At 41.4% G+C, this 20,288-nt stretch overlaps 2 protein-coding genes across 5 annotated transcripts in view; one reads left to right on the forward strand and one right to left on the reverse strand.

Annotated features, from left to right (window-relative positions):
* WDR19 (WD repeat domain 19) overlaps positions 1-6,229 on the forward strand; it is a 74,243-nt gene extending 68,014 nt beyond the window's left edge. For both annotated transcript variants that reach the window (XM_061582976.1, XM_061582975.1), the window contains exons 33-37: positions 1,073-1,223; positions 2,336-2,459; positions 2,786-2,862; positions 4,279-4,400; positions 6,056-6,229. In XM_061582976.1, coding sequence (XP_061438960.1) covers positions 1,073-1,223; positions 2,336-2,459; positions 2,786-2,862; positions 4,279-4,390 — 464 coding nt within the window. In that variant the 3' untranslated portion in view covers positions 4,391-4,400; positions 6,056-6,229. The remainder of the gene's footprint in view (positions 1-1,072; positions 1,224-2,335; positions 2,460-2,785; positions 2,863-4,278; positions 4,401-6,055) is intronic.
* Positions 6,230-7,781: 1,552 nt separating this feature from the next.
* RFC1 (replication factor C subunit 1) overlaps positions 7,782-20,288 on the reverse strand; it is an 81,233-nt gene continuing 68,726 nt past the window's right edge. For all 3 annotated transcript variants that reach the window (XM_061582979.1, XM_061582980.1, XM_061582978.1), the window contains 8 exons: positions 19,624-19,719; positions 18,554-18,652; positions 16,950-17,104; positions 16,729-16,846; positions 14,422-14,567; positions 12,114-12,327; positions 9,620-9,796; positions 7,782-8,304 (listed from right to left, as the gene is read on the reverse strand). In XM_061582979.1, coding sequence (XP_061438963.1) covers positions 8,221-8,304; positions 9,620-9,796; positions 12,114-12,327; positions 14,422-14,567; positions 16,729-16,846; positions 16,950-17,104; positions 18,554-18,652; positions 19,624-19,719 — 1,089 coding nt within the window. In that variant the 3' untranslated portion in view covers positions 7,782-8,220. The remainder of the gene's footprint in view (positions 8,305-9,619; positions 9,797-12,113; positions 12,328-14,421; positions 14,568-16,728; positions 16,847-16,949; positions 17,105-18,553; positions 18,653-19,623; positions 19,720-20,288) is intronic.

Here is a 20,288-nt window from a genome sequence, read left to right on the forward strand (position 1 = left end):
CTAGCTTAGCTTGGATCCCAGGGAGTCTTTAGCTTTTGTTGTTGTTAAAAAAGGCACTAAGGACACAGTTGGCCAAAGGAGTCCAGCCTTAGTGAGGATTCTTGTTTTGATCTTCAACAGGTAATTCCTATTCTGGCAAAAGCTTCTTTCCTTGCTGTTGTGATAATGAGTAGCTTCTGGATATCCTCTGACTCTTAAGTTATCCTGTGCTTGTAAAATGTATCAGTTAAAATTTTGGATACCTGACTGGTTTCAGCTGATTGTGTATTATTATTATCTTATAAAGCTCCTAAAATTTACGAAGCACTGTGCAGTGATTAAGGAAAAAGACACTCCCTGTCTGCAGGGCCCCATATGTGAAGTTTGGGGGGGGGGGGTTGATGGTTGTTCCAGTGTGCCATTGGTGGTCTCCTCTGCCATTCTGTTAGGATTAATCCATTCTCAAGAGATCCTTTAGAACAGGAGTGGCAAACCTGGTGATGGGAGTTATTGCTTCCTCCTCCACTCTCATCAAATATTTGATCTGATGATTAGGGAGGGGATGATTTGCAACCCCATCATCGCAGTGGGTCGGTGGAGGGATTATACCTCTGCCCATCCTAGCACCATGTCTACTTTAACTTTTGTTTTCTTTTTGCTGCCACCATCAAAATTGGTATGGTCTTGGTGGGGAGCAGAAAAATTCTGTGGGGGCCTGTACCTGGGCCAGAGGTTAACCACTTCTGCTTTAGGAGTTATGCCCAGCTTGTGAATTGCTTAGAGGCATCTAACTGAAATTCAAGTATTAGAGGAGATGCAGACAGTTGGTGCTGGAGCAAGCGGATCTTCAGTCTCATCTAAGAAGACAATGCTTATGTTCTTAACATTTATAATTGGGTGATTTGCTAGAAATTCGCACAGCTAACTGATGCCACCGGTTGGGTTTTCCCAGTGTTTGTATCACTTCCACATGTTCTCTCAAACTCAGGACGGTCAAATCAATTGACTCTGTAAAATCCCGAAAGTTGTCACTATAAGCCAAAAATGAAGTCCAAAGCTTCTGTAATCACTGGAAACATTGTTACTCTTGTAGACATTGTCCCCATCCTGACTTCAACAGTAATTGAATGTCATAGAGCAGGAATGAAAAAGTCGGCATTTGGTTTTGCTGCCATGTTGATGAGACCAGAGTACCGTAATAAAATTGATCTGAAATACAAAAAGAAGATTGAAGCAATGGTCAGGTGAGCTGCCATTACTCTATGTAATTGATGTTTGGAAATTCATTGATAAAAGCTAGCTTGACCAGCATAAATAATGGACTATTGTCGCAGTAGCCTTAAGCTGCAGTTCTGTGCACACTTACTTCGGAGTAAGTCCTATTGAATTAGGTAGGGCTTACTTCTAAGTAAATGTGCATTGGCTTGGGCTGCTGCCCAGCTACCATGATTTTCAGTGTTTTCCCCCCTGCAAGCAACACTGTCCATCAAATGCAGAATCCTTTTAGCCGCTGCAAGCAGAGACAAGGCCAATGGTCCTTTTATCTTGTTAAGGGCCTGATTATCCATTGATTTGTCGTACACGTCAATGTGCTGCCCATTTGCCCTTGCTCTTCTGACACCGTAGCTCTGTGGTGTCTTTCACAAAAAATACTCTGTATTTATAGCATGATTTTCCTAAGTACATTATCTCAACTCTACAATAACCCGGTATCTCATATTACTAGGCAGAACTGAGGCTGAGTGACAGTAGCTTGCTCGTAGCCACAAGAGAGAATCACTGAGACTTCAGATCATAGTCCATGAACTATATGAATATGTTTCCAAGGACTGGTGTTCCCCCACACATTGCCAGAGGCAGCTAAAAAAGTCATTTGTAGTAACAGCTGTATGACAAAGCCCATCTGTTGAATTGTCATTTGGGTAGGAGGAAGATGGATGATAGGCCAAGGCTCAGGAAGCTATGGCTGTTGCTGGATTCCAGTGCACCCCAACCCCAGCTAGCATGGCCAGGGATGATTTGAGTTGTAGTCCCAAATTTTATTCTTACTAAGAAATTATTCTTTATTCTTGCAGAAAATCATCCATGAGCGCTGGTTCATGTGTAACATGGTCCGGTTTGTTTCTTCCGAGGCGGCAAAGCCAGGAGCGAGGGAGGAGCAAATCTGGACCTTTTGAGCTGCATGCACCAGCATGCTGCTCTTTTGCTTTAAAACTTTATTGTTACGTTTATTTGCATTGATCATTATATGCTAACCGAGTCTAAGCCTTTGAAGACAAAAAAAAGTTTTGCTATCTTCATAGATTTCAGCCCTTTTAAAAAATTTCTTCATGGAATTACTTCTTTCTACTAATAGACGGCCTGACACAGCAGAAGCCGAAGAGCCAACCACCCCATGTCCCTACTGTGAATTCTTGCTGCCTGAATGTGAGCTGCTCTGTCTGGGCTGTAAAAACAACCTCCCATATTGCATTGCAACAGTGAGTGTCAAGTTGGATGTAGCAGGCAACTCTTGCAGGGGCTGTTCTTATTTACATTTCTGAAGCTGAAACTGCAAAATGCTACTTTAAAATTATTTCCCACTTTTCATTTGGGGTTCACTGTGCAAAAATATCAGAATTTTCCTGCTTTCAACTGCTGAATGTCGCTGAGTGTCAAATTTAGATTTGGGCAACCTGTGGTGCCCACCCCAGTGGCATGTCATTGGTTTAGAAACATACACTGGCAATTCTCACTTTCTACTGTATATTGACTAGGAGCAATATGAAATGTTTTCCATCAGTTTTAATCATTCTGTTCCTTCTAGGGACGACATATGGTAAAAGATGACTGGACTGTGTGCCCCCATTGTGACTTTCCTGCCCTCTATTCAGCGTTCAAAAAGTAAGTTGGATTCTTTTTCATCCGAACATTTAGGAATATTACTTAAATCCCAAACACATTTTCCATTATAATCAAAGCACACCAGGCACTAGATCATTTCAATATATACAAAAGATTTGCAGCCCTGGGCTTCTGCTGGGGGGAAGGGCGGGATATAAATCAAATAATAAATAAATAAACATTTGTGTGAAGTGTATTTTGGATAAAAATGTGAACTTCAGCTTTCCTCACCTCTGAAGCTGCTGGCCATTCACACCTCTTTCCTTTGCACCCAGTCTCTCCCAGTTTTCCTTATTCTCTCAGAATCCTCACTATTTCACATCTTTCAGCCTATCAGAGACCACCATGCTACCATCTCAGGGTCCCCACCCTGTCCGTTCCTAGATCCTTTTTACATAAGCCCTTCTGCCTGCCCTGCCTCAAAGGGCAAGAGAAAATTTGTCTGCCTTATACCTCTGAAAGCTTAGTCAATCAGTGTTAGAGGCTCATCACAAAATTCCTTAATACATTATAGTTTGGACTGAATTGAAAGTGTGTGTCTGGCTGTTTCTGAGATTTTCATTAACATTTTAATCAGCTTTGGTTGGCTAGGATCATCTATGCAACCAGTCCAAGAAGTATTCATTTCCTTCACTCTGAACCAACTTTGTTTGCCCTCGGTGAAGTCAGTATGTGGTTAAAATGTATTACTAACATAACTTGGTGACATCATAGTTCACTATGTGATCCCTGATTGGTTGGGATAACTGTAGGAAACAGGATGAGACCCTAGGCATCAGCAGTAGATTGGGGAAAACAAAATTTGCACATATGAGGGGTTTGGGGGGGAAATATTTCTCCCCCCTCCTACTCAGCATTTTTAAATCTGAACATTGAAATGGATAAATATTTAAAGCACAGCTGTACGTACAATATAGATTTGAAATGACAAAACTGATTCTGAATGTTTAACTGTAACTCCCTTGGTACAACTAGACGTGTAACACACTACAGGGGTCATCTTACATCTGCCAATGCCCTTCTTTTGCTAAGGGTCTGTCAGCATATTCTGGAGTTCATTTTAAGACACAGAACTGATTCTAGGTGCAGCCCATGTGTTACTGAAATTTTGGGTCGGTGAAATTGGACTGAAGATGTAGAGGGTCTCCAGAGAATCTGTTCTCACTTGGAAAATTCCTAGTGCTAAGACCTGACAATATGGGTAGTAATAATTTTAAAGGGTGTGTAGCCTGATGCATCACCCCAATGTACAAAGCACCCAGACAATAGAATATCTTCCTCTGTTGCCCCAAGGTGCCAAACTTATTCGCCTGTAAGGTACCCCATGAGTTATTTGACCATAGGGTCAGTATAAAATAAACAAATGAACATAGTATTCTGTAAGTTGTGAACATTTGTGTTGTCTTCTTTCAACAGCCTGTTACAGTATGAAAGTACATGTCCCATGTGTTCAGAAAAAGTTGATATTATGAGCCTTAAGAAAACAGCTGACTGTACACCATGCCTCAAGCCTGAAGTGGAACAATGATTGTAGTCAAGTAAGCATTTCAACCTTGATTTTCATTTCTATAACTTAATTGCAGTTTATGGAAGAAGTTCTTATTTACTTACATCTACAGAAGCCAGCTGGTGTTTGGTTCCTCTGGCAGCAATTGAGGGATGGGGGTCTTATTCTAGACAGCTCTGATTTATTGCCTTCTTCCTATATAAGCACTGAGCCACTTAGGATAAATTCAAATATGTATAGCTTTAAGATGGGTACATGGGAAGTTATGAATCTTAGGATTCTGCTGCTTCTGTTGGTTTTTAGCCGTCAGGCAATTTAAATTCTCTGTAAACTACTCCTCGCTGTTTACAAGCAGAGGCTCAAACCAACATCTATAGATGTGGGACCATTCTGCATAAATAGCAGATCATGCAATAAACTCTTCTAAACTCTGGGGGGGGGCAGGAACCTAGGCTAGGCATCCTTCTTCTAAACAGAGCTCTCTTCACTTGTTCTCCACTTGTACATTGTACACATGGAAGAGAGAGAGAAACCATGCTGCTACCTTCTGTAACATGAGCTGCTGGCTCCATACCAACACTTGTGCATACATTGGAAGTCTGCAAAATGGAATCTAAGAACATGTTTCCACATGAGCCCTGCGCCACTAGGGGCCTGATCATGCACCAGTGTCCCTTTACTGTATGTGCAAAGGTCAGATGGTAGGGCCGGTAGAACATGCAATGTCTGGACAGGGACCAGTAGTGCAATCCCGCTTGTCCCTCGTTCATGCATACATGTCGTCATCCTCCACCATAGGAAAAAAGACAGTTGGTTCTTACCTGTGATAAGCTTGTTTTCTACAATGGTAGGATGACATCCGTGGATGGCTTGCTCTTCCCACTCGCTCCAAGAGGCAGGGCTCTACACAAAACAGGCTTGCATGTGCCACCTGTGGGAGAGCAACATCCCACAGTCTGAGGAGTACAAAAGTTCCAACTAACTATATCAAATATTTAACTTGGAAGAAAGAACAAAGACAGATGACAAAGGAAAACAGCAGGCTGACAAATATTTAAGAGTGGGGTATTAGTACTGAGAGCCACAAAAGTGGCAGCACTCCTAGTAGACTGGGCTGTGATCTCTCTGGAATAACAGCAGCCTTGGCTAGACAGGACAATCTTAGATCTTTCTGCCCCTGGTAGCTGGATGAAAGGATATGAACATAGCTTCAGTCGGATGGAACTAGTAGTAAAGTGTTTGTCAGCATCATGTTTATTTATTTATTTATTTATTTGATTTATATCCTGCCCTTCCTCCCAGCAGGTTGATTGGGGGGGTGGGGGCAGCGGTAGAGAAACTGCTGAACAGTCCTTAAACAACACATCTGTCAAACAAGTGATCTGATTATGATGGCATGGAAGTGCTTTTCATTGACCTCTTATAAACACAGGAAGGCAAATTCTCTGGCTTTGGATACTAAACATATTAATTGGCTTGTCATCTTGCATAGCACTGAGAGATCTCTCAGCTGTTAAAATACTGTAAACATATTTATTTTTTAAACAGTTTGCCACTTGCTCTTATTTTCTCGGGCCCATATAGCTGTTTAGGTTTTTAGCTCCATTGTGCAAAGCAGGCTCTGTTTTAGCTAATATAAAATGTTACCGAGATGTTCAGAGTTACAACAACTGTGCTTCTTTTCAGGAGATATTGGCCAGTCAAATGCTGCAACGCTAGAGGACACTTCAAAACTTTAAGCCCCATTGGTACTGCTACTCTTGAAATTATTTCATAGTTATGAGATTTGTGAAACTGTAAATATTTCTTTTATAGAAATTTTATACTATGGATTTTCTGTTTTCAATAAATATGTAATGCTAAAGTTAGAGTCTTCACCTTCACAAATTTTTGTAAGTGGCAATATTTCAGACTTTAACCTGCAACTTGCTCCTTGCAATTTCACTCACTCACACACATACACAGTGGCATTGCCTTCTTAGTTTTTACGTATACTGAGTGTATGCAGAAATTAAGCATGTTCTTTAAGAGGGCAGATGGGGGGCATGGACTTATCGATGTAGATCACACGAATTGGGAATGCTAGAGAACACATTTTGTTATTTAGCCCAGGGCTGGAGAAACTGTTTCCACTGCTCCCATCATCCTAGACCATAGGCTGGCTAAGACTAATGGGAGATGGCCAGAAGATTCCCAGTCCTAATTTAGCCAACTGCTTGCAGAAAAACGATTCACTCTGTGAGGACTATAGGTATCTTTCTTCCTGCCCCATCTCCAAAGTGAAGTACATTTTTTTTACTTGTGCTGGGCTTCTGATATGAAGAACAATACGTGACAGTGAATATGTCTTCAGATTATTTAGGCCTTTGCTGCTAGCTTCCGACATTTCAGCAGGCACTGTCCCACAAACTTATTGAACTCCAAGGGGTACACTTAGTCCCCTCATTCTCAGAATGCGGTCTTTTTTTTAGCAGTCTTAGAATCTCCATAGTTTGCCCTTCCTTGTTTCCTAACAACCAGGATACATCTGTCCGATGGTGGGTTTGTCTGGAAGTTGTTTTCTGCAAATACTACTACACACTAAGTGCAGGTGGGTGTAGAAGAATCCCCTCCCCAAATGGCAAATGCAAAAAAGTGCAGACATGTCTCCTTGTGCGGAGCTGATGTCCAGGCACAGTGCAGTGGTATATATACCTACTTCAGAAGTGTGTTTAATGAGGCTTACTCTCAGATAAGTGGATACAAGATGGCAACCTAGGCTTTTGTTTAGGGGTGGCCTTAGGGAAAACACGGTTCTTGTGCCTTTAATTAGGTGTATCTCCATAATCAGCACTACCAGAACGTAGCTTATTTCCCATGGTAAATAGGAGGCTGTAATGGAGCATGTGTGCAGGGGGAACAGCAATGACTATTTTTGTGTTATGAAGATGAAGGTCAGACTATGGGGCAAAGTCAGTAAAAGGATTACAGGTACTCTGTGAACATGGCTGATTTTTAATTAATTTCAACAAATTATGAGACCTCTGACAGAAAAAAGTCCAAAAGGGGTCTGGTTTTTCTCTCTGCTTTTACACTTTGAACTCTCAGTTCCCTCTGACTGTTGTATCGCCATGAAAACTTAGAGGGTTGTTAAGCAAGCGTTTCTGACTTCATGACTATACGTTTTGTAAGGTTAAGTTTTGAAATGAGCTTATGGGAAGCAGCAGAATGGCACGGGGGTATTTTCAATTTAACATTGCGGAATGTGAAAAATTCATGCTGGCTACAGTAGACAGCCACTCTTGTGGCTGTATTATATATCTATATCTACACACTCTCTCTCTCTCTGTTTTACATGCATGGAACTGTGGATGAATACAGTGCTGTAATAATGAACTGCCGATAGGATGCTCCAATTCAAGTGAAAGAAAAATTAGTTAAAAATAGGGAACTAGCTTTATTGCAACTTTTACACATTGCTGCATTCTCATAACGTACAAAAGAAATACTGAAATTTAGGTTTGCTCATTATATATTATATACAAGGTCCAACAACATAATGGCTGTTTTAGAAAATACTAGTTTGCAAAGGTGAAGTATAGAATAAATGCCAAAGGCCAGAGCTTATTTTTGTTATATGCCGCTAAGCCACTGCTCATATTTACACAAACCATTAGACATGAGATTGCATTTAATCACATTTAGATCTAGTCAGTATATTACACATTGTCATTCTCATGTAGTGGTAACACAACAAGACAGTCACATCACTTCAAAGAGGGGCTTTTCCAGCCCACTCATTTTATCAGCACCCCAGCACAAAGTAACATTACTGTAAAGTTTGTATCGCTGGTTTGTCAGCACTGAACAATTTATTTAGACTTTTTCTTTGCTTTTCCCTTCTTAGTTTCTTCGTTTCTTTCTGCTTTTGGTTGCTTGACTGTCTTGGTCTTTTTCTGCAGAATAGAAAATATTTCAATTTTTAAATCGGATTAGAACAGTCTTAAAAGTAGTAAGCAAAGTGTTGAAGTGAAAGAGGAAAGAGAGAAAATAGGATAAGTCAACCCAGAACAAACAGAAGTAGTCACGCTTCTGCCAAATAAAAGCATTTTTTTCAATAATACACTTTTTGCACTTCTGAGCTCAGCATTCTGCCTACCTTCTGCTCTCAATGGTAGGAGAACATAGAAGTTTTCAGCACTGAAATATCAATCTCTTTCCCACCAATGAAGCTCACCGAGCATTTAGAAAGAATGGTGAGTCAAACCAAGTTATTAAAAGGAAAATTTATATAGGTGAATTACAGATAGTAACGTGACATTTTATTTCATGGCAAAAAAAACTGTAATTTTAGAGACAGTTCAACTGCAGGGTTCCACAACTCCAACACTACTAACATGACAAAATAATGTATCCTGTCTCATGGAATGTAACATTTCTTCCAGGAAGGAAAGTATCATATGAAGAAATCAACTTATGTGTGACTGTTTTCAAATATGTTTTACTAGTTTGCATGTGGTTTGTTTGCAGTGAAACAAACTACGATCTGCAGTTTAGATGTAATTCCTTCCAGGGTCTGTGGGGGAGGAATAAAGTGGACAAGATCAATGCTTTTCACAATAAACTATTAACTCTGGTTTACCAAAGTATGCAAATGTTCCATAATGTTCACTTCCATGAGAACAAGGGGAATGTAGCACATTTCCATAGAAATATCTGTTTGCGCGCACACATGCACAGAGTGGACTGGAACAGCATTCTACATAACTTTGTTGAAAAATGTGCAAGTCCAAGATAATAGATGACTGCTGTTTTCTACTTACAAATCTCCCTTGAAAAGTCCTTATGGATTTCCAATTGTCACATAAGGTTTTCCACATGTATGCCTCCAGAGGAATAATTCCAAAAGCTCTGATGGAAGCAAACGTTAGAAGACAAGCTCTTCTGCCAATGTGATGAAATGAAAATCTGTTACAGTATCAGACTCTAAAGCTGGAATTCATTTTCCTGCTATGAGCCAGTCATTTGTTGCAAACAGATTTTTTTTTACTAAAGATTTAAGCCCAATGGAGACTCAATGGTTTGGCCCAAATTTCAAAGAAATCACTTTACTTGTGTTTGTAACTAGATTTAATAAGAACATATAACGATAGAATACAAGCCTTGTGTAAATCCGCCTCTGGTTTAATTGAACCTTAAAAGATGATCTGATTTTCAGTGACAACAATACTCTCTGGAGTTTTAACTGCATTGCCTGATGAAAAATGTTACCTTAATCATTGCATCATTTTCGATAGTCTCTAGCTCATTCTCAGACTGGATTTCTTCAGCTTCCAGTTCTTCATCCACTGCAGACCCTGCTCGCCGCTTTGTCTTCTGCGCTATTTGCAGTGAATATGGTGTAAGATGAGCCTCTTTGTTATAGGCTCGTGTGAAAGCTGATTTAACCTGTTTACAGGAAAGAAAGGACTTTGAGTGAGGTTTCACTGTGGCTATTTAGTAGTAGTGAGCAGTAGTTTTCAAACTCTATTCTGCGGAACTCAGGAGTACCTTGCAAACTTTATCTAGAGTTCCTCAAAGAGAAGACCAATAAAGGCAGACAACCTTATCCATTACTCCCAATCTTTTCAAGAAATGTGCAAATACAGAAGAGAGGCAGGTGTTTTCCAGTAATGGAGAAGCCCAACAGCCCTTAACACCATGTCTCAGGATTCTCCGCAATGTACAAAGGTTCCATGTAGATATGCTGAAAAGTGTTCCCTGAAGGAAACGTGTTTGAAAACCACTGCGTAGAGGATTCACCTAGGAAACACTGTCCACAGTAAAAACAAAAAACCAAGCTGAGAAAACAATGCATTTTGCAGAGAAGATGGAGCAGCTTGTGCTACCATTTGTCAGTCCTTAGGAGCTAGAGTGAGAGCTGATTCTAAAGAGGAGCATTTTCTATTTTCACGGGTGGGGAAATGCTGGTGCATGATCTCCCTCTTCACAGCAATTAGGCTTACAGGAAGGTGTCGTTCATGTTTCTTTCCCTAAATCTAATTGCTGTATTTAGTAGTAGGGGTCTGGGGAGGGTTAACTCCCCCATCCACTGCCACAGCCCCGAATGGAACTTTTTTCTATGCAGAATTTGGCTGAGCGAGAAGGGGGAGCAGAGAGGCGTGGCAGAAAGAACATTGGTGGCCTTCCTCTCTCCCACCAGCAGCTTTTGGGTTTGGACCTATCTATCCCCCACAGACTTTGCTTCCATCGATCCCAGGTATGTGCATCATGAATAATTTCCCCCAAGAGAATGCAGTCCTTGATAACGAAAAGGTTCCCACATCTTTAGCTGGGGCCCCTTTCCTTCTCGAAATGGAAAATCTTCCTTTCAATGTCTATAGAAGCTTATGCTGCAATAAATTTGTTAGCCTGCTGCAGTTAAAACAAGGAGCATACTTTAAAGATTAATACAGCTGCCCCCTGGAGTTCGCCTCACAGGACACTAGGACATAATTTCTCTCCTGCACCACCAACTCCTTACATACTCTTCATTAGCCTCAAAATTACTAATTCTTATAACATTTCTCTGCCCCAACTCACAATAAGTCTCCATGCAGGAAGTAACTGAAACTACCCCACCCATTATTAACTGCTTTTGTCTTGCTACTCTTTCTTTGTTCTTCTTTACCTGCAAGGGCCTCTCTTATTCAGCAAAACCCAAAGAGAGGCCACATGGCAGCCAAGCATGTGTCTACCTGTGAAGCAGCCAGGATACTGGCCTACCTACAGCCTTGCTGAGCTTAACTGAAGAACGAGAAAGAAACATTCTAAATAAAGCCACCTCTTTCAAAAGCCAAAGCTTTACAATCACCATCGTCACTAACACCATGCAAAGCACTGGCTTCACCTAGCTGGATGTCTTTGTATGTTATCCCAACATAAAGGTAAAGTGTATATTCCCTGATTGGTGTGGTGTCTGCGGCAGCCAGAAACGAACTGCCCCACTGCTTAGGCGTGGGCAGTTGGGGGCCTTAACTCCTGTCCTAGATGCCTCCTGCACATCCCCCAGAAGGAACTTTCATAGTAAGTAACTAATGTTCCCAGTTGGCATGCAGGAGGAATCCAGGATATAGAAGATTAAATTCTCTACTGCCCAGGCCTAAGCAGTGGGAAGTTAACCCACCGTTTCTGGATGTCGCCTACTAGGGATGGAAGGATCTCTCAGTTTTGGTTCTCTTGATTTTTCCAATCTTAAATTCAGTACTCCCGCATTTATGCAGCAATTTGCGTGGTTTTTTTTAAAAAAAAAATCCTCATGAAAATTCAGCATTTTAGTGTGAATTTCTCCTAATAAAGGCATTTGTGCAGTTTTGACTAATGTACTCACTTTTGTAAGCAATTTCTCCTAATGTGCATTTTTCTATGTTATTTTCAGTAATCATTTTGAAACATATTTCCCCCTAATATATGCATTTTTTAAAAAACATCGGTTGGTTGGAGAACTGCCTCGCAAATTTGGATAAGTGCACATTTCAAAGGATGGCTGTGTTCCAGTTCTCAAAGTGTTTTGGAAAGTGCAAATTTGATAGATTTGGCTTTAAGTGTGAACTGAATCAAATTTCTCCCCCCATCCCTCCCTATACACACCCAGAAGGAACATTCACTGTAAATGTCCAATGTTCCTTTTTGAAGTAAGTCACAGGGGAAAAAAAGAAGAATCAGCATTCAGGAATCCAGCAAATTATTTTTGGCATGTAGTAATCCACCTAAGAGCAAAAAGTACCTTGGAATCTACTTTAGAAAATGCACCAGGCTTGCCTCCCCAACAGGTTACTTCCATTATGCTTTCAACATCTTCCTTCATCAAGCAGTAAGAATTCATAAATGCTACAGCATCCTGTACCCCGTCTGTTCCCAGGCAAGTCAAAGGTTTCACAATTCCATCTCGTAGGTATGGCAAATACTCCAAATTTACTGCTCTCTTGCTTGCATGTGTCCTATAAAGAGGGAGAAAAAGCACTGAGGAAGGTTTTCATCTAAAGCTTTTCTGAAAGTGGGGACGACTCATGCTTTGGACAGAGATGATCCCAGGTTCATTCCCTGCCTTTTCAAGTTAAAAATGTCTTACAGAACAGGACCAGAAAGACTTCTGCCTTGGATAGCTGCAGCCTGTGGGACTGGATGGTCTACCTCAGGGGTGGAGAACCTTTTTTGCTCTGAGGATGAAATTCAAATGTGGCCAACCTTCCAAGGGCCACATTCCAATAGTGGGTGGGGCCAAGGTGGAAGTCGCCAAAGACAAAGCAATAAATAAAAGATTCACTGCACTGGAAAAAAAAAGTAAAACAATGCCCTCGAGCCTGCAATCACCTGTTGTCATTAAAAGCCTCTGTCAGGTGATCATGTCTCCCCACATTGCTCACTTGCCTTGTTTGTGATCCTCAGCGCTCACAGGCAGTCGATAATGGAAAGGTATCTCCCTCCCAGAAGGAAGGAACAGAGCAGCCAAAGCAAGGGATTAACTTGGGAGAGATACTGTCCATTTCTGGTTGCTAGGAGACACTGGCAACCAGACTCATAGGATCGCTCCTGCGTTAGGCGCAAAAGTCTGTTTAAATCAGAATGTAGCCACAGTACAGAACATGTATTCCTAACCTCCCCTTCTATCTACTGTATTTGCTGTGAGTCAGGTTATAGAAGACAGGAATCTGCTTCAAAGCATCAAGGAGGCTGCTGCTGTTAGCTGAGTTCAGGGTGCAGCAGCTACAATGAACAAAGAATCTGTAAGTATTTCAAGTGTAAAACTCCTTGATTATTGCAATTTCAATCACCATTGAGCTTAGCAAACTAGCAGGAGCACTATCGCTGGAGCCTTTCTGATACCCACAGACCTCAAATTTAAAGGCGACTTTCCAGTGTTTTAAGATGAGAATGCAAGATAAAGATGGGCAAAGCCTTGAGAAATGGCCTTGCAGGGCAAACTGGATCCCCTAGTGGTCCAAGATTGACCCGTGGGCTGGAGGTTCTCCACCCCTGGTCTAACTGGCATAAAGCATATGTAAGCTTATCCTAAGGGCAAAATAGAGACACGAGGCAATGCTTAGCATATTGGAAAGTACGTATGTGCCAAGCAGGTAATGCATATTGAGATTTGGGGAACCAGCAGTAAAGGTGATGTATCGTGCAAGAAGACATTCCACACAGATAATACTCTTTGAACCAGAAGCATTCTGCACATCTCACATCTGCCAAAAATCACATCATCCAAAATGCTGTACACACAGCATCATCTACCCAACTATGCATATGTTTAAGATCTAACATTATGCAGAATGGGAAAACCAATTTAAGCAACAAGAAACGTATAGGAACTGGCCTCATTGACCCATTTTCTGTTGATAAATTGTGTTCTGCATTATTTTAATGACAGGAGATATTTTCTGATTTGAATACCCAGCAATAAAAAGGTCACTTTCTAAACCTATGAGAAGTCGATCATCTTGGCCATGTTTACACAACTAACATTTAGAAATGACCATCTAAGGATACTCTTGAGCAGGCCAAAATCAATGTGCACATTATTTCAAATCATTCCCCGCATCACACTTCATACTGTCTGTGCACACAAGGAGTCACTACGTAATCACATGTACAAAGTCTCCAGCATGCAATTCTTTGAGCTAGTCTTTAAGTCTCTCAAGTGCCACTGATGCACTTTGGGAAGAAAATCAAGAGTCCTTCGTATCAGGATGAAGTCACATCATGTAAACAAAATGAAAGGGCAAAAAATTCAGGGGCTGCTATCACAGAAGGTACAAACAAGGCTTTCATCTATCCCACATTATCCCGAGCAAGACTCTCAGACTGTTGGGAAGACTGGTGTGATGTAACTGTGGCTCTGCACTGCATGAATTAGTTTATATAACTTTATCATTGTCTTGAAAATGCTGGAAATCCCATTCAAACCTCTTCTTTACTTTCTTCAATTAAAGTTGCAACCCCCGTAAGCTACAGTACACTGTGCCCGCTAAATGGTGCAGACCTAGGAATATCCCACAATCGGGGAACTTGCAAGAGGTTACCAGTATTACCTGAGGCTCATGTGCATGGTCAACTCTTGAATTATACGATCATGTTTTCCTGTTGATGAAAATTTGCCCAGCCAGCATGGAAAATTGGGAAATTGGTGCATGTAACCTCTCATCAGCTCCCCAGGGAGGACACTTGAATAAATGGCCTAAACAATGAAGTAAACAGAGGTCAGTTTGACAGGGAGATTATAATGGATATCACTGTTTTCTAATACAGAACAGTACGCAACAGCTCCTTCTGGGAGGAAGGGCAGGATATATATTTATGTATTTACTTATTTATTATTTGATTTATATCCCGCCCTTCCAGCAGGAGCCCAGGGCGGCAGCAGGAGCTATTAAATTTAATACCAACAACAAACAATGGAGGAGACTGAAGACAGAATCTCCAGAATCGGCACAGCAGCAGCGGAGAAACCTTTTTCAGCCCAAGGACCACATTCCTTCTTGGGCAGCCTTCCAGGGTTCACATGAATTGGGGCCAGCCAGAGGCAAAGAAGTGGGCACAGATGCGACTCTTACCACTGTACAGTGGGCTGCATTACAGCCACATCCCTCTCTCCATCCAGGCAAGCAAGAGGCATTATCACAGTTCAAGGACACATTTCCGCCAGGCAAGAGCACTCGAGGGGGGTGCAGAGCAGGGGCAGCAAGGGGTGTGGTCTAGGGGGAGCCCCAAGGGCCTAACAGATAGATCTGGAGAGCTCCTCCCCACTGCAGCATAGGATTTATTATTGATTTCTTCTGTTGCTTTGTCCATTCTCATTCCAAGGAGCACCAAAGTACAGGATCCAACCTTCCCTAAATCATTTCAGAGCCTATCAAATATGAAGTTAACTAGCAAACTACCCATCAGATAAGTATCCTAGATTCACATAAAACTAGGCAAACCAAACGTCTGTACCTCAAGAGCATTCGCTTGTGTGCCAGAAATATATGCACATTCTAGATATGATAAAAGTGAATAGATTGCTTGGGTTTGCATGCAAAACTTTCTGTTATTTGGAAAAAGTCTAATTTAAAAGGCAGTCTGAAAAATGCACCAAACCTTTATTACAATCTAGTGAGTTACCCAACAGTACAAAAAAAAATCACAATTTCTCCCCTACAGGCAACCATCATGACAGAGTATCTGCAAACATGCATTTTAAAAAAAACTTTTGATTTTGAACCCAAATGTGTAAATACTATCAAATTATAGCTAACAGTACATTTTTGATTTTATTTTGTTCTTTTGCTGACACTGAGGAAATCAATCTGTCTTACTGATGACCAGGGTTGAATTTTTTTTAAGAGAACAGAAAACCATTGTTCCTTAATGTTCTAGTTCAGTGAACTAATAAATAGTTTTCTAAAGAATTCCCTGGGCGCCATGATTCAGAAACTTGCAGAAAGCATGGTAGCTGGAATCCATCACTTCAGACAATGGAAAAATAACAACTTTGTGAATCTACCCCCAGCTACTTTTCCTTCCACAGTTAGAAACATCCTTTGTTTAGTCCTTGGTTTGTACATCAAAAACTGGCAAAAGAAATCATAGTTCTCTTTCAGTATCACCAATACTATTTTGCTCACATATACTTTGGAAATTGCTTGTGGAAGCTCTTGGAATCAACAAGTCAGAAAGAACCACATTGTCTGAAGAAAAAAGTACAAGTTCTGTGTCGAAACTGACGAGTTTTTAATGAGATACTATTTACTCCTTGCAAAAGAGTCCATTATTTTTCTGCCTCTTTAACGAGGATGGAACACATTTTAGAGAACTTTCATGGGGTTAGTGCTTACTGGTAAGTAACTTTATGGAGGTGCCCAAGAGCGGGGATGTTCTTTTAACTTTAATCCTTAGACACAGCTCCTGTGCTTTGAGATGGGAATTGTGCCAGGGACAGCCACCATGATCTTTGCTTTCAAAGGGGCTCCCTACTGAGGCAGACCCTTTCCCAATCCAGCAGGGAAAGACAAGCCCTTGGAAATCAGTAATCATACGCAACCCCTGCTTTCAAAATGCAGGCGCTGTGCATGGAGGACTTTTCAAGTGAAAAGAAAGAATGCCCACATACCCTTTGGTCATCTTATAAAGTGGCCTACTGGTGAGCACCAACTCTAGACCTCCAAAATTTCTCTGAAATTTACCTGCCTCTCCCCCACTTTTGAGATGGTTTATTTTTACCTCTCCATCTCCCAAAATGAATTACTGAAAAAAAGTCCTGCCCAGTTTTATTTTGCACCCCCAGCCAGTAAGAAAGCAGCGGCGGACACCCTCAAACAGGCATTCAATATGATCTGGAAACTAAAGAAGCAGATAACCTGTGTAGGTAGAAGATTCCAGTTTTGTCGACTACGAATCTGCCGATCAACTAAGTCACCATCACATATACTGTCAGCTGCTTTGCTAAGTAACATCAGGTGTTTCTTCATGTTACCCCTAGAGGGGGGGAAAGATTGCCCATATTAATCACGAACAAATGTATTTTCTTTCATCCTGATTCAGATACACTATCTAAACAATTAAGAATATTTTAACTCACCCTGCAGCAGATGGTGTGACATGTATGTAGTTCTCCTGGACAAAGAGTGGAGCTAGAGAGTAATCATGGAAGAACAGGTCTGATTTGTCTAAAAGGGACATGTGAGATGTCTCCTCGCCAGTAGAAAAAACCTTCCTGACAACATCAAAAGGGCCCTGCAAAAAGAAACAGACATTTGAATGCTATTTAAGGAAAACCTCTGCAGCAATTGCTCAGATCAGAAACGAGCACTATCTGTGCAAACATCCACTGCAATGGTTTTTGCACTGAAGTTCAGTATCTCCATGAGACAGACAACTTGCAGCACAATCCTAGCCATGTTTACTCCCAGGGAAGTGTGGTTAGGTTTGCAGCCTAAGCCTCTTTTTGCCTCAATCTATACCTGCTCAAAGCTAACAACCTTTGAGGTATTATAATATCACATGCCTATTCCCAATACTGCTATTGCAAGTCTTTTTTCTGCTCTTTTTTATTGTCAGTCTTTTTCTCTCTCTCTCTTTTAAAGGTGAAATGTGTGCACAGCTAAAACAATTCTGTAGGCAGAGTCTAAGGCCAGAACTAGACACTGCTGGAGATGGAGGACTACTGCTGAAAACAGCATCCCATATTCTCCACTCCTCCCTAGTAACATAGCAAAAAAACCCAGAACATGTGATCCAACGTTCACCAGTGTGGCAAAGTGGTTAGAGTGCTAGACTAGGACCTGTGAGACCAGGGTTCGAATCCCCACTCAGCCATGAATCTCACTGGGTAACCTTGGGCCAGTCACTGCCTCTCAGCCTAACCTACCTCGCAGGGTTGTTGTGGGGGTTAAATGCAGAGCTTGGAAAAGTTCCTTTTTTGAACTACAACTCTCATCAGCCCCAGCCAGCATGGCCATTGGATTGGACTGATGGGAGTTGTAGTTCAAAAAAGTACCTTTTCCAAGCTCTGGTTAAATGAGGGGAGAGAATTATGTACACAACCTTGAGCTCCTTGGAGAAAAGGTGGGATATAAATTCAATAAATAAATAAACGTTACTGTGGTCCAAGTTTGAGTATGCATTTAAACATGCATTTAAACAAAAACATTTTGCTTCTTTTCTGAGCTGAGCACTATGGAACCTTTTAGAAGGTGCAAAAGCCAGGGGTGACTAAGTTTTGACCTGCCCATTAGTCCAAGAGGTACTGATCTGGACACATACCAGGAATTCATGAAGATCCAATTCTTCAAGCATCCCTACAGGTTTATGGCCTCTAGGCTTACTGCCCCTTGATGATTTTGCATTTTTCTCACACATTCATGATCCATCGCACAAAGGGCTGTAAGGCCAAGGCCCTGAGAGTGGAAATTCTGTCAGCTGCAGCTTCCCCATCTCTGCAACTCTGATACAGGAAAAGCCACACTTGGTGAAACTCTTTAAAGGGTACAGAGGGTCTTAACCAAACAACCCCAATTAGTGACATCACCTAGACATTTCTGCCTCCTCAGTGTTATTGAAGCCATGCTTTTAACAAATCCTCAGTTGCCCAAGGTATAACTTCTAATTTCCGACACAAATCTAATTTTGCAGCTCCCATTCCAAAGCAAGCTATCCTAGGCATCAAACCAATACTCCTCTTACCAGCTTGATATCCTTTTTTGCTTTGCTGGCATCCTCTTTGATGCCATCATAAGTCAGAGTTTTGTTCCTTGCACACCACATGCTGAGATTATGCAAAACCTGAGAACAAAAAAAAAGCTTAACGCTTGCTAGCAGTGCCTCGTGGAGAAGAATGTGGGAAGCTTATTGAGCATGCAAAGGCATCAGTTTAATACAAGCAAATACCTATAAAGATATCAGTTGCTACCTGACAGCTATATACTACCCCCAGGACCAGAAGCCCCATACCTCTGAATATCAGTTGCTGGGGAGCTATTACCCCCATGTCTTGCTTGTGGGCTTCCCACCTGTGGAATACAGGATGCTGGACAAGATGGGCCTTTGGTCTCTTCTTATGTTCTTACATTTAATACTTCTTAATATCTTCCTTACTTTACAAGACAGTTCCTTTGTCCTTACCTTCAGAGCACCCCACATCTCATTGCACCTCGATCAGCAACTGTTTCTTGGTGGATTCCTGATAAATCCCTTTATTCTTGCAACTTGCCCTGCCCCAAAAAGGATGCGAGTCCCCTTTCTCTCAAGACACACAGACATCATTCCTAATATGTCCCATTTATATTGTGGTGTTCCATTTTCTTACATCCTTCTCAAGCCTGCTTTGAAAATCCATCTTCTAACTCCATTCCCACTCATTGATAAATATTCCATGTCTGCACGTGTGATCAACTTGTTTATCACAACAAGGTCCCTAATCTTCCCATCACCACCACCAAGTCTTTTCCTTCCCTCCACCATCACTTCCCCTTGCTTAATCTTAATCTGTAAAATCTCTGCAGAGGAAACAATCCGCAATTCATTTTGGTGTCTGAAACTCCACCCCGACTGGATAGAGAGCAGGCTAAATGTCTAAGGCAGCCTTTCCCAACCAGTGTATCTCCAGATGTTGTTGGACCACAATTCCCATCTTTCCTGACCATTGGCAATGCTAGCTGAGGCTAATGGTAGTTGTGGTCCAACAACATCTGGAGGCACACTGGTTGGGAAAAGCTGGTCTAAGGACTAAAGATGGACAATGATAAATAACTCACTTGTCTGATATCCTGATTAGCTGCCAAAATGATTTCATTCATCGCTGGCGGCGGAATCTTTAAACCTTCTTTAAAGGCAATGGACATCATGGATCCCTGCAAGAAGGAAATCTTTTAGAATGGGTAAACATGGAAAAAGCAGTATGCAAATACAGTATTAAAAAACTATAATCAATGATAAAGAGTTTTAAAAATAGGTACATACATGTTCAGAATCAATATAACCAATTTATTTTCACTAACACACTTCTGTAAAGATAAACAGTGTAGTGGTTAACGTGTTGGATTAGGACTGGTGAAACCCCAGTTCAAATCCTCCATTCTGCCTGGATGACTTTGGGCCAGTCGCACTCTCTCACTCAGCCTTACTTCATGAAGCTGTTACGAGGATAAAATAGGGTGGAGGGGGTCTTGTATGTGAGCTCTTTGGAGAGAAAAAATCCTCATACACCAGGATGTTCAGCAGAAGGCAGCTTCAGTAAAAAACAGAAAATTTGGGGTTGGTTCACAAAACTAATGACAAGTTGTACAAGGCTTGAGTTAGAGAAGTTCATGAAGGATAGTGGCCACTAGTCATTACAGCTATGTAGAAGCACTCCTCTCCAATGGTAACATCTGAGGAAATATGCTGCCAATTTGGGGGCAATTACAAGGGGAATACCCAT

The sequence above is a fragment of the Rhineura floridana genome, chromosome 9 (genome assembly GCF_030035675.1).
Source record: "Rhineura floridana isolate rRhiFlo1 chromosome 9, rRhiFlo1.hap2, whole genome shotgun sequence".
NCBI classification, from domain to species: Eukaryota; Metazoa; Chordata; class Lepidosauria; order Squamata; family Rhineuridae; genus Rhineura; species Rhineura floridana.